The 21,524-nt window shown below is 53.7% G+C and overlaps 1 protein-coding gene across 1 annotated transcript in view; it reads right to left on the bottom strand.

Moving 5' to 3' along the window:
- Positions 1-21,524, bottom strand: part of ARHGEF17 (Rho guanine nucleotide exchange factor 17) — a gene marked incomplete at its 5' end in the record, with an annotated part of 237,680 nt that overhangs the window by 61,259 nt on the left and 154,897 nt on the right. Inside the window, 2 exons of the mRNA XM_084617490.1 lie at positions 6,580-6,762; positions 18,234-18,311. Coding sequence (XP_084473616.1) covers positions 6,580-6,762; positions 18,234-18,311 — 261 coding nt within the window. The remainder of the gene's footprint in view (positions 1-6,579; positions 6,763-18,233; positions 18,312-21,524) is intronic.

The raw sequence follows: 21,524 nt of genomic DNA on the forward strand, positions 1-21,524 counted from the left end.
GAGCTGGGGCTGGGGCAGTCCGGAGCCGGGGGTCGTGAGCAGTTGGGGAACACGATGTGGGGACCCAGGGCAGCGGGCCCAGCGCAGGGAGACGCCCCCAGCCAAGCGGTCTGGCAGGCTGGACTCGGAGGGGGATCGTTACCCCGACGGGACGGGGCGACGCTGGGAAGAAGGGCCCTGCCACCCAGGGCCTGAGGGCGCGTGGCCACCACCAGAGCAAGTGTCCGACCCACAGCATCCCTGCAGCACAGCCAGGGCCTGGGCAGGAGGCTGGGCCGTGTGAGGAGCAGACTGTGAACTGCCCTCACAGAGACGCTGGTTGTGATGTCCCCGTGCCCCTGAGCGGGGTGATCACCTTTCCCATTTTTTAAAATCGGTTGTTGTTTAATAAATTGTATTTGCTTTGAACTATATGCAATGATCAGTGGGTAAGGGAAACATCCAGTGCGGAGAGAGCACCCCGGAGTGGGGACACCCTCGCCCCTGTCCTAGCGCCCACGACAAGATTGGGGGTTGAACCCCACCAGGAATCATGGGCCTTTAAACCCCAGCTCTTTGCCTCTGTACCTGCTCACCCTGGGCAATGGCCCTGCACTCTCATAACATGAAATATGGCTGTAGTAGCTCCAGTAAATTACGGACACACAGATCTCGGGCTCCGGAGTACTACAGCCGAGTGGGAACACCTGATGCGCAGCCGGCCTGGCCCCCTCCCCAGAGCAAGAGCTGCCACCTGGCAAGCAGCTGTGCAGTGGTTCTCTCCTCCCTGGCTCAGCTGCAGCTTGATTTTAAACAGCATCAGAGCAGGCGGCTGGGAGATGTTCCGAAGTCTAGCGTTAGCCCAAGCGAGGCAACCCTGAGCACTGTGTGGTTTCCAGCCGGCCCAAGCAGCGTGGCTTCAAACAGCCCACAGCGGCCACAGGCTCAATTGGCTCCTGGCTATGGCATGGCCCTGCTCCTGCCAAAATCAAGGAGAGGGCTGAAAAAGGGATTGGGTTTGGGATGGAGCACTAGGCCAGGCTTGCTCGTGTGTGCCATCCCATTACCACTCCTCCCCAGCACTGGCATCGCTTCCTCAAGGCAGGGCTTGGAGCAAGAGCCTTTATACAGCTCCCTTAATCCAAACGCACCCCCCCAGCACTTTGCTTCTTCACTTCAGCTGCAGGGGGCATTCAGAGAACGTCTTCTGCAAAAGCTGGATCTTGGCCAGGACACCAGGTTGACTATCCCCACAAAGGGTCAGGAGCTGGGGTTCTAGGTCTTATTCCAAATACCAGCCCCCGCTTTGTCCCCTGGGTCATCAGTCACACCTGATCAGAGTGAGTATAGAACACTACCAGATCACAATGACGGGCCCAGAACCTCAACCCAGCTCCACTGGCTTCAATTCAATGATCCGGTTATGGGTCAAATCTTCAGCTGGAAGTCGAGCCAGTGCCACCGGCTTCAGTTCAGCTGCACCAAGGGACACTGGCTGAGGAACAGGCCATATAGTGTTTTGCACCCATTCTTCACAGATGTAAGTGGCAGTACAGGGTGCAAGGTGGTGGAAAAAGCAGCCCAGCTCGTCCAGGAACACAACTCCCTGGACGCTGGTTTACTACTAACATTCTGTGGCTCTTGTTTTTCCACTTAAAGGTTCCCCACCCTAGCACTTGAACAGGGCCTGCTTAGCGCAGGAAGGACGGCAAGAGAAACCAAAGCCGTGTGTGGACTGTGACCCGGGGGGAGGGGAGGCACACAGTGCGTACACACACTGGCAGCTGCCTCATGCCCTGAGCTCCCTCTAACCCATAGATCAGCTCATCAGCCCCCTCCTCATGATACTTCAGCCTGACAGATTGCACACCACCATCACTGTGATTCATGCAGTCGCTGAGATCGTGAAGGGGATGAGCCATAAATCCATGCGGTATCTTCACTTGCTTTTTAGTGATGTGATGATCACCCATTCAGGCACTGCGGATGCCTCCTTGATGCCTTCTCCAACGCCTGCTCGAAAGCAGTTTTGGGGACTTCGTAACGTTCCTGCCTGAGGCTGGGCACTGAGCAGCAGCCAGACCGCTCCAAGGCAATAGATCCATATCTGCTGTTGGTTTTAGCTTGTCCAAAATGAAAGAACAGGAACCGAGAATCCTTCAAAATAGAGACAAGGCACATGGCACAGTCAATGCCCTAGTGACAAGGGCACCAGGGCAAGGAACTATGTTTCTACAGCTGCTGGCCTTTGCTTTCTGAGCAGCCTCTCACTTTTCCCGGGTTAGGAAGTAATCAATATGCTGAAGGGGCTGGTTATTAAAGATGAAAGACCTTGCTTGACATCAGCATTAAAATATGTATTTAAAAGACAAATCCCCTTTCAAAATCACAACCCCCAAAAGAGTCCTTAGCGCTTTAAAGTGCGGTACAAACACCAACTAATTAATCCCAACAACCATGGGATGCAGGCATTCGGCACCCCAGTGCCCACACACACGCACCTCCAAAATGCCGACACTACACACACCCCAGGGCAGAATCTCAGCTGGAGTGAAGCGGGAACGCTCTGCTGACTGTCAATGGCATTACGCCGGTTGACACCAGCTGAGGTTGCAGATTAAAGCCACCAAACCCCGATATGTACCTAGGAACACAGCCTCATTCACATAAGCAACCACAGAGTTTCAGGTCAGAAGGGACCATCAGATCATCTTTCTGATCTCCTATCACAGGCCACTAAACACCACCCCACAGACACACGCCAAGCCCCGCGAGCAAATTAGACCAAAGTATTACAGCCCTCAGGAGACTGAAGTATTGTGTGCCACAGGCAGAGAACAGGAAGGACCAAGTTGCCTCAATGCCTGAGGCCCCTCTGTGACAGGGTGCCCCCATTTTAGGCTTTGTTGCCTTGGCGCACTGTCCTTTTGCAAGAGAAGACCAATGCATTTGGACCTCCATGGGTTGCCTAGAGAGGCCTCCCAGGATCAGCTGGCGGAACCAGCGAGTCTTGGTCCTCCAGCAGCTAGAAAAGCCGGGAGCAGGCAGAGGCCAATCAGGGCTCAGCGCGTCACATAAAAAAGGCTGGCTACTACTCCCAAAGGCCAGTTCTGGGTGAGGCTGTGATGGGAGAGAGAGGCTCTTCTTGTCTTAACCTAAGAAGCCTGGCCTGGCTGGGGGCCTCAGTGAGACTATTTCGGTTGGCTCAGCTAAGGACAATCGTGTTATGTTATGGACTTTAATGCCCAGGTGGCCATACTGACTCAAGTATCAATTTATTTCCTGTAAAATTAAGGCGAACCCACTCCAATGCATGCCCTGCCTCAGGTGTGTCTGGGACATTTTCCAACCCACATGTGAATGCGCACACCCACTTGCTGCTTAGCATGTCTGCAATGCTAACACTGTGATGCCTCCAAGTCACTGCTGTCCGGCCCTGTGGTGAACTGAGCCTCCTGCTCTTAGGCTAAACTCTATACATTTTATAAACTCTCCGACTCCCCACTCCCACTTGTCTGGTTCATCCACCTGTTGTGTCCTGTCTGATGTCTTCTTCATTCCACTGTTTGAACAGCACCTAGCACAAGTGGGGCCTGATCCTTCCTTAGAGCTCCTAGGCACTATGGAGATATAAATACTAGCAAAGACAAGGCTCCACACTTGTGTAAAAGACGCACACCACACTCCAGCTCGTTCACATCTTCGCATAAGCACAACCATGTGCATGCCAAATGCTCTCAACACACACAGCACTGCCCTTGAACACACAGCTACACCAAAACACACCTCTCCCGCCACACAAACACGAGCAAAATCAGACCCCCACCAAACACCCACTGACACATAATTCACCCAATTCGGAACGTCTGCCCAGCACCACTACTCGCAGGGCAGAATTAGAAGTAGTGAAGGTCACCCTGGACTTCCCACCTCAACTGTGCTACGTTCACTGCAGCGACTAGTCATGTGCTGGGAGGAGATGGTGAAAAAATTAATAGCCCAAACCTTCCTGTGATGGTCGCCATCGGCGTTCTTCTTCTGGAGAGCCACAGGCAATCTCGCCAGCCACTGCACCACCTGTGCCCCTCAGCATCACACTAATCAAGGCATCCGTCATCCGGGCCGTGTTTATTACTGAGGTGACACTGCTGTCAGGGCCCCAGCTGAGCCAGCTTGCTCTGCCTTGAACTTGTCTCGTTCTCCTTTATTAATGAGTGGTGTCTTCCCAGTCCCGTGCTGCACAATCCTCCACCATCATCTCCAGCTAAACAGCAGAGCTCTGTGAAAGCCCCACGAGCACTGTGCAGTTCATTAGGTGAGAGGCTAGAATGCCAGCATCCATCCGGTTTCCATTTGAATTGCCAGGGACAGAGTGTGCATTATACCCAGCTTGATTGAATCATTAGTGTCTGCTCGCCCATGCTCATTTATCAGAGAGGCAGCTGCTGTGGGACTCAGACAGGGGCTGCACAGGCCCCTGTGCACCAGCCATGGGGCCAGTGGGAAGGGAACGCTGCGTGAAGAGGCTGACTTGGAAATGATCGGGATGGCACGGGGCTGTAAGCAACCCCATGCCAGGAGAGTGGCTGACTGTACAGAGACCTCCCCCGTGCCCTTGGCCAGCCTGCCGCCTTGTCCTTGCTCCGTGGTGGGCTCCCTTTGGAAGGACAGCGCCCCAGCAGACCAGTCAGAGCTGCTCGGTTCACAGCATCCCTTCCCGAAACAAGGGTAATTCTCTGGTGACGTAGGTTTTGCGTTCTCCCTTCCAGTCTTAAGGCTCTCCGGATTACCGGTATTTGTTATCTGTACTGCAGCAGCGCTGAGAGGGCCTCCGTGGAGATCAGGGCCCCACTGTGTTAGGAGCTGTACATCCACACAATGAGAAGAGACACAGACCCTGCCCCAAAGAGCTTGCAGTCTAGCCAGACAGGCCACCCACTCACAGGGGGCGTGCCAGCAGGGTCTCACTGCTGAATCTTTATGGGAGGCCGTGCCGCCTCTCCAGCAGCACTATCTTTGGGGTGAGGCATCCCTGAAGTACATATCCCACTGCTCAGCTGTGAAGGCAGACTTCTGTCAGCAGGGAGTCTACCACCAGGAGGCTGGGGGAGTAACTCAGGCCTGCCTGGACTAGAGTTCATTGGCAAAGACTGTCCCACTGCTGGTGACCCCAATGCGGCGCAACCGGTGCTAGCAGTAGCAGGAGTCCTGTCTACACAAGGGCTTGCACGGTTTCCTCCCCCGCAGGCGCTTGTTTGGGTTAGCTCTGGTGGGGAAGTTTTGCCACGCAATGCAAGTGTAGATTAGGGTGACAAGACAGCAAGTGTGAAAAATTGGGACGGAGGTGGAAATGGGGATGGGGGGTTAATAGGCACCTATGTAAGACAAAGCCTCAAAGATTGGGACTGTCCCTATAAAACTGGGACATCTGGGGCTCTGAGGACTCTCCTGGAGAAACCACCAAACCTTGTGCGCATTGCATCCGTGATCTCAGATGCTGTCCCTTTTATTTCTGAGGAGGCTTGGCATTTCTGGGGACTGCAGAAAGCACATCACAAAAACTAAGTAAGCCTGACCACCCTCTGAGAGGTGGGTGTTATCCTCCCCAGCTTATAGAGGAGAAAACAGACACCAGAAAGGTAAGTGTCTTTCTCTGGACCAAATGGCTAGTCAGTGGCAGAGCTGGGATTAGAACTGGGGGCTCTAACTTCCCCTGCCACATGTCCTTTTCGGAGGTTAGAGAAGAAGAAGGAGCAAGACTTTCTAGAAAAGGCACCTTCGAACTCATTGGACCTGCTCTCGGGAGAATGCGGGGTGTGTGTCCTTGAGACCTGTCTGCTTGTGGCCAAGACAAACTGGATTCTGTTCTGCCTAGCACCTTGCCAACCCCACTGTCAGATAACTTCTGATGGGGGCTCTTCATTCCAGTGGGTGAGATCAGAGGCAGCCTGGCTGGATTTTTCACATCTAAGGTGGAGCTGGTAGGGCTCAGAAAAACCATTTTTGGTTTTTGGCCTGGGGAATGGAGCCATCTTGATCTGGAGTCACCGGGCCAGATCCTGATCTCAGTTCCACCAGCGTAAATCCGGAGCCGCGGCAGAGAAGGCTAGCAGGATCTGGCCCATTAAAAGAGAATGCAAAGTTTCAGCCTCCTAAGGTCATTTCTAAAGAGGTGCCAGATTGTGCAACTGTTACTCATGATGGGGAGCATTTACCCAGCCAAGCAGGTCTGAAATCCGGACAGAGACAGCTCAAAAGCATGAGCAAGAGCAGCGCAATCTGTACTTGGCACTCTTGTCTGGGCTTCCTGCTCTCTTTAAGAGCTTAACTGCTCCATGGTACCATCCATTTATAGGCACTCTGGTTCGTTTATGTTACCCATGCCCAGATCATCAAATAATGACTCACTTCCATATCTGGCACAGGACTGACCTTCCTTGTGTCCTGTGGATTAAAGTTAAGCTGGACAAGTTAATATGGATTCTTGTCCTGGCCACACAGGTCCCCATCCTTCTGCTGAAATCAATGTGAACCTTGCCCAGCAAGGGCTCCAGGTGCCGTAACGTAGGGTATATGTGTGGGGAGGTTTGCTGTACTTACAGATTGTACCAGGACATCTCCCACTTTCTGCTTCTCATGCCAGTTCTGCACACAGTTGTGGACCTGCTCCAGGAATTGCTCGTGGTGCTCCAGCAACTCGGGGATCTGGTCAAATATCTCGTCCACCAAGGACGGGTCGCAGAGGATCGAGTTTTCTGGCTGCTTCAAGGGCTTCATGTAACCCTACAAAAATAAATAATAAATAATAATAATAAAAATATCAAAACACCCTATCGGTGGAGCCACGGACAGGATGAAGTCTAAGGGCATCTGTGCTCCTCAGGCTACTCTGTGGGGTTCATCAAACTAGTGTAGATTAAAAAAATCACTGCCCCACTGTAATTAAAACCCATTCCTGCTCCCCAAGGGTGAGTCATAGCAAAGGCAAGCACCCGTGCCTCAGTTTCCCACCTGTAAATGGGCTAATAATTACTCATCTGTGCAGAGTATTCTGCGATCCTTACCGGAAAGGTTATAAGGTGGTTTTTAACAGCGGTGTGTCTCAGCTGGTTTGCAACCCCAGCCATTTACAAGTTTAATCTATCTAGTGAGAGCCACATTCCCGTAAAAATCTCCCCTCGCCATTCCACGGCTGTAACCTAGCCAGAATTTCCAACACAACCCAGTGATGGTGCTTGCTGACAAGAGACTCCATGTAAACTAGCCACAGAGAAAAAGTACAAAGGAAATGTGCTCAGAGTTTATGGGCTTCATAGTCACTCACAGTCCAAGGGATGCTAATGAAACAAGTCAACTGTGTGTAACAAATGAAATGCTCTTGCGGTATAGCCCACCACTCCTGCTCCACCTCTCTCCTCTCCCACCCCGAGTGGCTGGGTCCATCCTCAGCACCTCTCAAGAGTGCTGAGAGGCCGAGGAAGTGACAGAATCAATGTGGTGCTGTTTACAACAGTCCAATTGGTGAGAGTTTAGGATGGCTGCACGGCGCGCTGCTCCTGCCTGGTACATCTGGAGGTGCTGCAGTCCAGCATCCATGGCCTACTCTGACGGCCCCTTGGTGCTGCACATGTAGGGCCTGATCCTGAGATATCAGTGGGGGCTGAAGGCACGCCGCACCGTACAGGATCAGGCCCTCACATGGTACTTGGCAGACTGAGGCCCTGCCCCTGCTGAAGTCCATGGAAGTCTTGCCATTGACATCCATGGTAGTGGGATGTAGGTATTCAAGAAAGCCTTGTAGTCAATGCGAGATGCAGCCTGGACCTCAGCGGCTCTCAGGATCTGCCCTACAGGGTAAAGGCACTTACCCCATCCACACAGCCTTGGGGTATGTCTACACTGCATGTAAGCCTAGGCTTAGTGGAGCTGGAGTCAGTGGACCCTGGGTTAGAGAACCCAGGGCTTGAGCATCTACACTGACTGTCAACCCTAGGTCAAGAATTTTCTAACCTGGACCTGAAACCGGGGCTCCGGCGTCCACATTGCTGTACGCAGGCTCAAGTCCAGCCAACCATCTCCCAGACTTCCTAGCGCTCTCCTGAAATGTGGCCTTTCTAGCCCTGGGTTGGTGGTGCAGTGTAGGAAAACTTGACTGTCCACCAGATTGGACAGTCCAGAGGACAAAGAAACTTGGCCCGTGGGATTGTGGGATACTTTGGATGGAGTCCCAGAGCATGAGTCTACTGGGGCTGTGTCTGCACCACAAAGCAACAGGGCTTAAACCCTGGGTGCCTGCTTGACACAGGCTCAGACCCTCACCCCCAGGGGGCCCAGAACCCTGGATTAGTGTGATTTGTGTGTAGACGGAAAGGGCATGAGGCCTGAGCTTGAGTTCGACCCCTGGGCTTACACTGCAGCGTCAATGTCCCTTACGGACTAAGGCCTGCATCACAGTGCACTGACATCTGCGGGAGTCTTTCCACTGACTGGTGTGGGCTGTGGATCAGGCCCTAAGCCGGACAAGACAATGGATGGAGCAGCAGGTGAGCAGACCATCGACGTGAGGAGGACAGGAAGGAGAGGAGGTGGATGCCTGGCTCATGGTTCCGCAGGGCAGAAGTTCAAAGCCGGCAGTGGGAGGAGCGAGGCGGGGTGGGAGGCGCGGGGCAGTCAGCTGAGAGGATTGTGGGGCGTGGAGGACGTGCTGAGAGCAAAGACGGAGGCGGGGATCTGATGCTTGGGTCTTGTCGCAGCTCCTCACCTTGGGAGCCAGGCTGAGGGCAGCTCCTCGAGGCTGGGGACACTGACTCTCCATGCTGTACAGCTCCGAGCACATTAGATCATAGAAGACCATAGAATATCAGGGTTGGAAGGGACCTCAGGAGGTCATCTAGTCCAACCCCCTGCTCAAAGCAGGACCAATCCCCAATTTTTGCCCCAGATCCCTAAATGGCCCCCTCAAGGATTGAACTCACAACCCTGGGTTTAGCAGGCCAATGCTGAAACCACTGAGCTATCCCTCCCCCCAACCCGTGCTCATCAAATAAATCACCCCCTCAAAAATCTGAACTCCCCCATACCCTTTGTGGGGAGGGGGACTCTGAATTCCAGACCAGAACCCCAATCCCCGCTTCAAGACGACAGCCTCGCCTACCTCCCTGACGAGTCGACCCAGAACTCCGGATCGCCACACCCTCAAACCTAGCGGCGGGTTTGAAATCCAGACTCAAACCCAGATCCACGTTTTGCAGAGTTAGAGTTGTCGTTCACAGAGGTGGCCAGCCGGTCAGCCGACACCAGCAAGACTTGAGCCTCATGTATACCATTGTAAATCACCAATAACGCCCCCAAAGTCAATGGAGATGTACAGGGTAAGAGCAAGTATCCAGGGAGCTGGGGTGGGCTGGGGAGGGGGAACTGTACTTGAGGTGACTGGCCCAGCCTGCCACCTGTGTTGCTATGGCTACACTTCTGGCTTTAGCCCGCGTGCTCGATCCAAGTGAGTACACATCCGAGCTGGAAATCAGGCCTCCAGCTCCGGTACAGACGACCCAGAAACTGGTGTAACTGCAAGGAGTGGCAGGCCCGTGTTATTCACTTCTCCACCTCACTGAGTGCCACCAAGAAATCACAATGGAAATACAGCCAAATGTGGGCTTGTGGACTGTACCAATGTAAGGATGGTGAGTCGCGTTTGTCGAGGTCCCAGCTGAGATCAGGGCTCCAGTGTGCTAGGTGCTGTACGTACACAGAGCGAGAGACAGGCCCTGCTCTAAGAGCGTAAAGGACAGACAAGTGGTGAGAGGGGAAACTGAGGCGCGGAGCAGTCAAGTGACTTGCCGATGGTCACACAGCCGGTGAGTGGGACAGTCAGTAATAGAAGCCAGGCGTCCTGAGTCCCTGGCTAGTGCCCTATCTCTCTTGATGGCTAGCTGGACAGACAGACATGCCCTGCAAACCCCAAAGACGCAAGAAGCTGGAGGACTCTTCAGCTGTTTCCACTCCCACCACCTCAAAACTCAGCCATGGGCAGCGCTGGAACGGAAGACGTTTTCATTCACTTTGTGGGAATAGAGGTGCGGGGTGGAGGGAGGGGACAGCTTGTTCCTTCATTACATGTTCCATCTCCTGCACCAGTCATTCCTGGGGGCGGTGTGCTTTGCCAGGCTGCACACATGAATAAGACAAGCACATTTCCAAGAACTTCCCTGCCTGAATTCAAGGACTCTAAATGCTTATTATCCACCTGTCCTTCAAGCCAACCAAGTGCCCACTCCCTATTCTCCATGGTGGATGACGGCCCCCAGGTGCTGCTGAGATGGAATCTTGCTTCATTACGCAGCTCCAAAGGGATGGGCGGCCCCGTGTGTGAGCTCCAGCTTGCAGGCAGGGCACCCCGAGGGGAAACTCATATGACACAAAATCACTGCAGCACCGTGGAAATCAGTTTGTGCTGCATTGGCCCGAGCCAGCAGCCCACTGACTCCGCAGTTCAGTGGTACTTGGCCCTAACCACAGAGCCATCCCTCTGTCCTCTAGCTGCAGGAAGGTGGGGGATTGACTGTGGTTTCCCGGTCCCAAGTTTTGCACCAGCTCCAGAGGGTTTAGAGAAGCTCTGAGACTTTTGCAGCTGCTCTCAGCTCCCAGGGAGCCATCTGGATGCTGGGTATAGCCAGAGTAACGCAGGCCATGCAGCTAATATTTCCCACCCATGTGCGAAATGAATTTTGTTATGAGCACCAATATGGAGGTGATATGTGACACACCACCTTCATATTGGTGCACATAACAAAATTCATCTGGTGGGGGTGGGGCCAAGGGGTTCGAGTGTGGGAGGGGGCTCAGAGCTGGGGCAGAGGCATGGGGTGCAGGGGTGTGAAGGCTCCAGCTGGGGGTGCAAGATCTGGGGTGGGGCCGGGGATGAGGGGTTTAGAGCTGGGGCAGAGGCATGGGGTGCACGGGTGTGAAGGCCCCGGCTGGGGGTGCAGGCTCTGGGGTGGGGCCAGGGATGAGGGGTTTGGGGTGCAGGAGGGTGCTCCAGGGTTAAGGCGGGGAGAGAGGGCTCCCCCCAGTGCTCTCTTCCCGCAGCAGCACCTGGGCTGGGAGGGGAGAGGCGCCTCTCCCCGCCATGGGAGCTCTGGGGCTGGGGCTGCAGGACAGGTGTCCATCCCCAGCCCCAGCAGGTCCGGGCCGGGGGAGGACCGCTCCGGGGTTGGGCCGCTGCTGGGTCTGGGCCACGCCACCCTGGCTGCACCTGGGGCTGGCCCGGGCTGCGACTGGGCCCAATCTGGCTGCCCCGCCCCAGCTGCGACAGGTCCGGGCCGCAGGCTGAGTTGGGGCCGGGGAGGGGCTCCCCTCCTGTGGCAGGTTGGGGGCCGGGGGAGGGGAGGAGTGTCCCTCCCCCAGCTGTGGCAGGTCCCCGCTCCGGGCGGGTTCACTGAGTGTTTGCACGGCGCTAAACAGGCTGCTGGGCAGCCACGCGGCCACCCAGTTTACAGGGACCTTAGGCTACAGCAATGCCTCCTCCCCACCCCCTACCAGAGGTGCTGTGGGAGGGTGGCTAGCAGCCCGTCAGGCTGGTTCTACGCCAGCCTGTTTCTGTCCTCTTTGCTCTGCTGGCGTGGTGCAAAGCGAGCAGAGCAGGGGGCCAAGAGTTTGGCCAGTGAGTTAAAATCATTATTTAATAAGGCAGGCACAAAAATTACGTGGGAGCATTGGTGCCGCTTAATCATCACCTACGTGCCCACAGACTGGGTACCGGGCGTATTTTTGCATTATAAGAGAGCAGGTGCCAAGCAGGAGGCTGGACTGAGGGGCCTTTCCCAATCAGGACTCCTGGAACGGATTCTGCCCTCTCTTCCATGGTATTCTGTGTTGGTTCTTTCCCACCACTGCTGCCCCGGAGTGCTCTCGGACGTGTGTGGGTGATGCTCACTGACGTCAGAGGAAGTTGTGTTTGTGTATCTGGGGACAGAGCCGGGCCCTTATTGCTCAAGCGACCAAGCCGCAAAATCCACATCCTGCATCAGCCCCAGTGAAAGGGTTCAGGAATTACAGTTCCCACGGAAACACAATTCACTACCAGACATAATGCTAACTGCGACCCTGCTGAGCCAGATGGTTAGGGCACTGGAGTAGGACTCGAAAGACGTGGGACTGCTACAGGTTTGCTGTATGATCTTGGGCAAATCTCTTATCTGGGACTGCAGAAAACAGGTCTTTCCCCACTTTTTCCAGGTCATTTGCCTCAGTGTTGATCCCCAAGTTGGAATGTTTCAGCTCCAGAGATTAAAGTCTTTGGAAAGTTAGGAGTGACTGAAAGTCGGGGCTTGCAACAAGAGGTCCAGGGTGACCTGAGCTGTCCTGCTCGCTGCCACGCCAAGGCCAGGATCCTATTTAGGGAGGCCAGTTCCGGCAGAGCATTCCAAACAGCCCAGTGGAATGAGGACGACCTTGGGTGCTTCTACTCACTTAACGGCCAGCTGGCCTCAGACACGGTGACATTTCCCCTTTGTATACATGACTAGATGACATGCAGTTCACACGTCTTAGAGTTTTGGCACAGTTCTCCACTTCAGAGGGAGATGGGACCGATGTAGAGTTCATTTAAAAGTTAGACTGCCGTGGGGCTTCTAATGCCGCACAGGGGACATGAAACATGAGAAATCCCCCCCTTTTTTCAGGGGTTTAGAATAAAGCTGTTTTCAGACATTCTGGGACAAGCTTCAGGATATAAGCCCTTAGCCAGAGAACACACTTTTCATTTGGATTTAGGACCTTGCCCAGAAATACGTTCCACTGACTTTAAAACCAAACGGTCTCAGACTACCACCTCTCATTTGCCACAGTCACTGGGTTTGAGTTAACACACAGGGGGAAATGGAGTGCGTTTAGGGGTTAAAGTAAGAGACCGGCAGCCAGAACTCCTGGGTTTCATTCCTGGCTGTGACACTGCTTTGCTGTTTGACCTTGGCCAAATCACTTAACCTCTCATTCCCCCATTTATACAACGAGGATAATACCCATGATCTCAGAGAGCTTCTCAAACATTCATTAATTGAGCCTTCCAGGATCTTTGCAAGGAGGGTTAAGGGGTGAAAATTGCTACCTCTACTCCTGGTGAGGGACAGACATTGGGCATCCATGCTGAGACTGTGGGAGCTATCAGCTGCCTTCACGAGGTGTTGGCTCCCCTGTGAGCTGCAATGGGAGCAGACGGGGTTCCCCCCAGCAGGTTCATTCTTACTGCACAAATCTGAGAGCTCCCAGAGAGTGATTGCTCCTGTGTGTGGAGCTTTCCTCCAGGCACCTCCCACGTTCAGTGTGCCTAGGGGGCTGTTTGGAGGAGGAGGCATGGATTGTACTTCATCCGACCCAGCCTGTGCCATCAATGACCTTCCCCAGTGCTTGAGGTGTGAATGTCAGCTAGCTAGCTGAAGGCCCATTGGATAAAAGCGAGATGGTGCTGGTTGGCTGGGGGAACCAACCAGAAGTCGTCATGAAGGTGACATTGGCACAGTTTGACTGAAGGGGCATGTCCATCATTTGGCATGAGATTTCACAGCGGGGGACAGGGGCACTGCCAGCTGGTGTCGCATGATCACAGGGCAGCAGCATCTTGCCTGAAAGTTGCAGTCTGGTTCTTTTGCACGGGGCCTTTGCCAGCACGGTCCGTTGCTTTGCCATCTGCTGCCAGGCTCTCTAGGCAGGGCTGCCCCTGCTGAGTGCTTGTTAGGTGGTGAAACGACACCAGTGCTCAGTCTGAAGCAGCCTGAATCTGGAGACCTTCCGAGTATGTTGCAAGGCCCATCGACTTGCCCGGGCATTTGAGCAGGAAGGGGCGCAATGGGACAAGAAATGGTGTGACTGTGGGCCCGTAGGAGATGGTTGATTCGATCTCTGCGGTCGGTCATGAAATGATGGTTCAGATGACGGTGACGCCTAGAGGTCCCAATCAGGGATCAGAACCGCGTTGTGCTAGGTGATGTGCATACCCATCCCGGCCCTGAAGAACTTACAAGCTTACCACAGGGTTAATGAGTGACAACATGCAAATACAATGAACATCTGGGGGTTGGGGGGGAGGAAGACCACAATGAGACTACGTGCGGTATGGATGTTATTTTAGTTCATTTTTTTAACATTACGTGAAAGGTGCGAGAGCTTGGCAGAGACACTTCCTCTTTGTTGCGAACGGTGAAATATTGGCTCCCTTGCAATCAAGAGCAAAACGTCCACTGACTTCAATGGGGCCAGGATTTCACCCTACAAATCCAAAGGGGGAACACAACTGTTTTGAGAGCGCACACCTGGTTTCAAGCTAAGTACCTGTATCCAGCCTGGCAATCACAGCAGAGAAAGAGAAATAAATGCTCCTACTAAATTTAACTGCCTGGCCTCAGCCACCTGGCTCTAAGCATCATGACCCCACGGAAAGCACCTTGTCACAGCCTGATGGGCTGGAGCAGCTGTGATGGGAACAGTTCCTAGGCCTGTTAATCATCCCCACAAAGCCTGTTCCTCTCTGAACTCCAACCCTCCTCTCTGCGGAGTGATACAATGCAGGAATGCTCCCTGGGCATCATGGGATATCCGAGGGGAAGCGTTTGTTCATTAGCGCTCTCTCCCAAGAGCTTATGTTCTGCATCATGCTGTTCTCTCCTAAGCCTCAGGGCTTTTTGTCCCCTGGCTCCTGTGCGCCCTGGCTCCAAGGCCATTCCCTGAAAAGCAGAGACTTTCTGGCTTGGGTTAGACCAAAGGGTTTTCTTTTACAAAGAAATAAATCAAAGATGTAGCTGAACAAGCAACAGAAAAACCACTCTGCAAGGAGCAGCCTTTCATGCCTGCCGGTCCCTGTATTCTTGGTGTCGCTGCATAGGAGTCAACTTTGCCTGCTTCATTTTTCTCTGGGAGCTGAAGGACTTTTGCTGGTCTCCCACTAAGGAGCTAGGACCTCAGGGGTCCACCCATCGATTGACTGAGAGAGGACGGACGGGATGGGAGATACAAAGCCGCTGGCACTGTGTTAACACACGCTGTTCGTGCAGCGTCCCTCATCGCGGCTATCTATTTATATGGCCCTCATCACTGTGGTATAGGAGCGCCTCACGCTCCTTAATATTTATTCTCACCCCAGCCCTCTGAGGTAGGCCAGTGCTGTTCTTCTCATTGTACAGATGGGGAACTGAGAGGCAGGAGTCTTGTCTACACTAGCACTTTTGTGGGTAAAACTTTTGTCGGTTGGGGGTGTGAAAAAACACACCCCTGACTGACATACGTTTTCTGGACAAAAGCGCTGGTGTGGACAGCCCTATGTTGGTGGGAGATGCTCTCCTGCCACTCGTTTTGGGTGGTTTAATTATGCCGGCAGGAGAGCTCGCCCCCATCGGCAAAGAGCGGCTACGCGGGAGACCTTACAGCGGCGCAGCTGCAGCGGTGCCACTGTAAGGTCTGTAGTGTAGACAGAGCCTAAGTGACTTGCCCAAGGTCATGCAGAATGCCTGTGACAGGGCTGGAGATTGAACCTGGGACACCCAAGTTCCAGGCAGGCACCCCGGCCGCTGGACCATCCTTTCCCGCCTCTGTTAGGCCAGCCGCTGCCCCTTATCTTAGATTAGTTTGAGCTCTTCGGAGCAGGAATTGTCCTGCTCTATATTTGTACAGCACCTAGCACAATGAGACCCTGATTCTCTACGTGCTACTCTATTAGAAACAAAGATTAAAAATAATATTCCCTTATCCAAAAAACCCCCATCCTTTCGGGCCATTTTTATGCCTCACGAAGACTAAAAAGGGCACACACCCAATATTTGCTCCTTGTGCAGGTCCCTTTTAGCACTAGCAGTTGCCGGCTGAGCTTCTCAAGCAGCTCACTTCTAGACCAACACAATCTGGACACTAACATCTGGTCCATCTCCATGCTGCCGCAAGATCGTCCCTGCTCTGGAGATGTCTCTTCCATGGGTTCCTTGATTAACTTTGTCATCATTAATATTGCACCGCAGCCTGGGGAGAATCCAGGCCCCAGCAGAGGTGGTTTATCCTGGTAATCTCCAGAGGTCCCTTTCTCTGTATCACAGGCTACATGAGAGATTTCTCCCAGGCCACACGTGAATGCACCAGGGTCTGCACCTGTGGCCACGTCTGTACCCTGGCTGCAGCTGGCTGGCTATAGCAGACTGAGTGACTTCTTAAAGCCATTGCATTCCCCAGGTCTGTGGGTACAAGTCATGGCTTAGCAGAAGTTTACGAATATGAAGCTGGATATCAGCCGTTGCACATCCCACCGGGTCACCCCCAGGGGAGGTAGCTTTTCAAAGTCCTTTTCCTACAGTGTTCATTCAAAGGTCCCTGAGGGCAGCTGGGCCTGGGAATACACATTTTGTTCCAAGCGGTTAATGAAGATCAGCGTAATGAAGTGTCATGTAACACTGTCCAGGGTTATTCCGAGGCGGACCCTGCAAAGTTAAACACCTGCCGGTCTGGTGAAATCTGTCTGCATGTAGAGACATCTAACACCAAACGCTGCCCGTCCATCCCAAGGGACCGGAGTCCAGAGCCCCTCTGAAGAGCAGAACGCCAGCCATTGTCTGAGGAGGCAGGGCCTCAGCTGGAGCATCCTTGACTCCTCTGAGTCAGGCTGCGGCAGCACCCGATGCTGTGATGGATTGCCGCCTCCAGTCCCTTGGCAAGGGAGCTACAGCCACTCGTCCCGCTGGACTTCTCTGCCGCGTGTCATACTGCTGGTCCCCAAGTACCGTCCCACCTCCAGGAGCCTGTGGCGGGGAACAGCTCAGGTTCTTCCTCCCAGACTGAACTTAGAGGGTCATTCTGGGCCCCTCTTGCTCCAATCCCAGAGCTGTCGCCTGCGGCGTCCGGCAAAGTTCATGCCTCTTCCCCCCCGGTATCCAACATCTAGGCAGAGCCACTAGGGGAGCAGCGAGGTGTGAGCAGCAGGCAGACCGCTCCCAGCTCTGCGCCTCCTTTACACCCACTGGAAGCAGCAGCAGCATCTCCCTGCTTTCTCAGGGCCTGCGTGAAGGCTGAGTGGCTAAAGCTAACCCCAGACAAGACAGAGAGGATGCTGGCAGGAAGGGGGAAGCACAGGTCGCAGTGAGCACAGCACCCCAGGGCTCTGCTCTTCCCGTAGGCTCCCATCGAACGCCGAGGCCAGTTCAGGGCCACATTCCAGCCATGCAATTCCAATGACATCCTCAGTTGTATGTGAAGGCAGGATCTGGCCCAGTGCTCGCTACTACAGCACAATGATACAGACACTGACAATCACAGTCTAGCACAGAGGTGGCCAAACTATGGCCCACGGGACCGTCCTGCCCGGCCCTTGAGCCCCCGGCGGGGAGGCTAGCCTCTGGTGGTTAGGGGCGGGGGGTCCCGGGAGGGAGCAGTCAGGGGACAAGGAACAGGGAGGGTTGGCTGGGTCGGGAGTTCTGAGGGGGGGCAGTCAGGGGGCGTGAAGTGGGAGGGGGCGGATAGGAGGCAGGGGCCTGGCTGTTTGGGGAGGCACAGCCTTCCCTACCCGGCCCTCCATACCGTTTCGGAATCCCAATGTGGCCCTCAGGCCAAAACGTTTGCCCACCCTGGTCTCGCGAGAGGCCTGCCAGCTTCTTTTGAGGTAGGTGAGACAGCAGGAGCATTTGCAAAGGGAAAGAGACCAGACAGTACCCACACTCACTACCCTGCTTTCAGAGCCATGTCTGGGTGCAGCACTACACTCGAGGCCAGTGGTTCTTAACCTTTACTGCAGCCTGCGCCCCTTGGTTCTCAAAATATGTTCTCGCACCCCTTGTCAAAAATCGGTGAAGTAGGTCAGTTCTTTAAACCTACATATGTTTTTGGTTTGTATATTACAATCATCGTTAAAAAATGTATAATGTTAATAAATACATAGGTTTGATGAAACAAATAGTTGTACTTATGTGCCTGTGTTTAATTTGTGTTTTCGATGATTTACCTTCTAAAAACATCTGGCGTGTCTCCACCCCCAGAAAGGGCATCCCGCACCCGCAGGTTAAGAGCTACTGCTCAAGTGGATGTACATCTGCATAAGATAAAAGCCCCACCACTGCTGATCGCTAAGGAGCTGTGTTTTTTGGAATGGGTCTTGTGTCCCAGCCTCCATGTCCCATGTGGGACACAGGTTCCAATCTGCGTGCAGTCCATGGGCTTGTGCCATCGACCCCCCGCTCCCCTCCCCTCCCCTGGGGCGTTCTGCACGAGCCTCGGCAGCATGATACCTGCATCAGGGTGCGGAGGGACTCCACGTAGGACTGCTCAGTATCCAGGAGCGTCATGGTGACATGTTTCCGCATGTCCTGCAGGGAAGGAAAGAGAGACGGTGAGAACCCAGGTGATGGCCATGGCCGAGCTACGCACGTGCCACATCCGTTCCACAAGCAAGGTGGAACTCGGAGGGCCACGGCCGAACCAGCCCCTGGGAGCCGTCCAGGAGAACTTCCTCCATGTTATTCTTTTCCAGTACCCGGCCTTGCAGTCAGAGACGGCGAGAGAGAAAAGGCCTGATGGTCAGCAGGCTGGGGGCACTCCAAGGCCCCTGAACCCACAGAAGGCCAGGCCCTCTGGCACATCACTTGCACCCAGGATGCTTGGTTTAGAGGCGAGAGGATGGCACCAAACCCCACCATTTTTGGCTTCATCTGGGCAGCACAGCCTAGGCTGCTGAACACAGACAGCCTGGCTCAGCCCTTACTGACAGAAATATGGTGTTGGCACAAAGACCCAGCTGCCTCAAGCCCCAGGGCGACAACCGGAGAAACCCGGTGCTGGCAAACGTCCCTCCCCTTCAAGCAGTCTTTTCCACAACCCCCTAGTCTCCATGGAAGATCCTCCTTTACCCAGGAACCTCTCCTTGCATGCTTGTCTCCTCACTGGCCCTTTAAATGCAGAAGAGAAGCAGTTGCAGCTCCTACCAGCTCGTGACTATGCTTACTGGGCCTGATCAGGAGCACAGGGCCTGCCAGACTGGATCAGAGCCAGGGTCCCTCTAGCTAAGGGCCCATCTCTGACCATGACTATCACCAGCTTCAGTGGAAGAAGCCCTGTCTCAGGCAATGATGGGGTACCCTGCCCCATGGAAAGCTTCCTCCAAGCATGGGGGGTTAATATTCCTTCCACAGCTCTTGTTCCTACACTGCCTGACGCCTTGTGCAGCCATATGCACTGATGCCATTTCAGTGTGAAATCCTGCCATGGGCGTACCTACAGCAAAATAAGCGTGGTTTAAACTGAAATAATCAGAGAGTTTGTGTTTCACTTCTATAGCACCCCTCCACCTGGGATCTCAAAGTGTTTCACGCTTGTTAATTAATTAATTCTCAGGCTTTGTCTACACACACATTTGCACTGGTTTAATCAAACTGGGTTAGTTGAACCAGTGCAACGTCTCCACTGTCCACTCAGTCCCCCGGACTTACAGTCTTGGTGTTGTCTGGGGATTTGAGTCTATCCTTCTGCCCCACTCGCAGGTTCTCACTGAATCCCGCTGCCTTTTCCCCTGTGGAGACGCCCCTCAAGCTGTGCTCTGGGGCGCCCTTTCTGGTGTTCTGCACAACGGAACAGTTCTCTGACAGCCAAGCAGCGGGGGATGAAGGGATCATACAGGAAAGAGGATTATTCCCTTCGAAAGCTGGACAGCCACTGCTCCACAAACCTCACTTAACGTAAGATGGAGCTTGGTAAGTGTCTGAATGGGAATATATGATGGGGATGCCTGTGATAGCAGGGGACTGAACCCTTGAGGTCCCTCCAGGCCTACGTTCCTACGCTCCAACCCAAACTCTCCTTTGGGGTCCCCCTCGTCTCTCCCTCGCTCCAGCTCCTCAGACTGTCGTACTATTCTTTACACTCAGGAAACACCTAGAGGCTCTTACAGGGGAGGCAGCATGTCCTCGTGGACAGAACACTGGCCGGGGACTCCTGGAGACCTGGGTTCTATTCCCAAATCTGCTGGAGGACCTTGGGCCAGTCACTGCACCTCTCTGTGCCTCAGTTTCCCTATGTGTAAAATAATGATACTGACCTTCTTTGTGAAGGCTGCCCAAACTGATCCCTTCTCAGATGCTGCTTGCCTCATGCCTGGCCTTTTCTCAGCTATACCGAGTTTGTCGGAGCGAGGCTGTCAGGTCAGTGCTGCGCACACCTTAGCTTAGGAGCAAACAGAGGTAGCCACACATGGGCAAGTGGCAGAGAAGGCACGACATGATAATGGCTGCAGAAAGGAAGTAGCAGCAACGTAGCCATTATTCATGTAAAACAACCGCATAGGAAGTTTGAATTTGAGGAAATGGCCCCTTGGCACTTGCAACCTATTTCTTCTTTCGGCTCCTGATTGCCCGGCTACTTGCACATTAACACCACCCCAAAGCCACCAGAAACTTTTAAATAGCCTGGCTCAACACAGAAGCGCTCAGCTTTCTGCTGGCAACTGTTCCAGCTAAAGGCTTCCTCTGTGCTCCATCTAGCCATCCTTTTGCAGCAAGAAGTTGACACACCAATGCTCATTTCACGCCAGTTTCACATCAGTGCAACTCTGCTGACTTCCTTGAAGGATGCCATGTTTACACTGGCATGAGATCAGAATTAAAGTCCGATGGGGGCAAATCAGCTGGTGTAAATTGTCATAGCTCCACTTGAGCAATGGGACGATTGTTGCTTCCCTTGAGAGACTATTCCACCCGTCCCTACTTCACCCCGATATTCACTCCCGAATTCTCGTTCATTTAATTTCACCTCCTTCCTCCAACTTCTATCCACTTTGGCCCATCATGGGTCATTGCCCCCAATTTTTCCCCGTGGGTGCTCCAGCCCCAGAGCACCCATGGAGTCAGCGCCTATACTTAGATCCCCCTCTTTGTGACACCTACTCCCCCCTGCTATGCCATAACTACTGCCCCAGCTGCATCTGCAGGGCCATCTGAGCTGGATCTCCCTTGATTTAACAGAGGGAGCTTCTGGCAGGGTGTTTTCCAGGAGGGATCTGAGAATTTGGAATTCATTGTCACCAGGATCTGAAATAACCCAGATCTGTTGATCTTCAGGGCATGCTGCAAAAAGCCCACCTCTTTTCTTAGGCTTTGCCCACCACTTTAATGCAGCCACCTCTGGCGAGGAATGCAGCAACTGTTTATGGCCCCATCTCAGCAAAGCACTTAACCAGAAGCTTAATTTTAAGCATATGCTTGAGTGCTGTACTCATCCGGGCCCGCGAACATTGTGTCCCTTTCACGGTCAGGGGAAATATACAGAGCTGAAAGGCGGCTGAGACACAAAGAACTCAGACCTCTGCCCTTGCCCAAAAGGTTCAGAGGTCTTTAATGATCAAACATGGCCACATGGTCTGTATTCATCAGAGAAAACAACACCTCCTGCAGCACCGTGACCCCTGACACCCCACTGGGAAGGAGTCAGTCCTCACGCCAAGGGAAAAGTCCTGCCTGATGAGTCATGGATTCCAGTCCAATTCTCCCTACCTTGCTGGAAGTGGCCTAACCTACAGCCCCGCAGCAGGG

The sequence above is a fragment of the Lepidochelys olivacea genome (genome assembly GCF_965140295.1).
Source record: "Lepidochelys olivacea isolate rLepOli2 genome assembly, chromosome: 1".
Lineage (NCBI taxonomy): Eukaryota > Metazoa > Chordata > Testudines > Cheloniidae > Lepidochelys > Lepidochelys olivacea.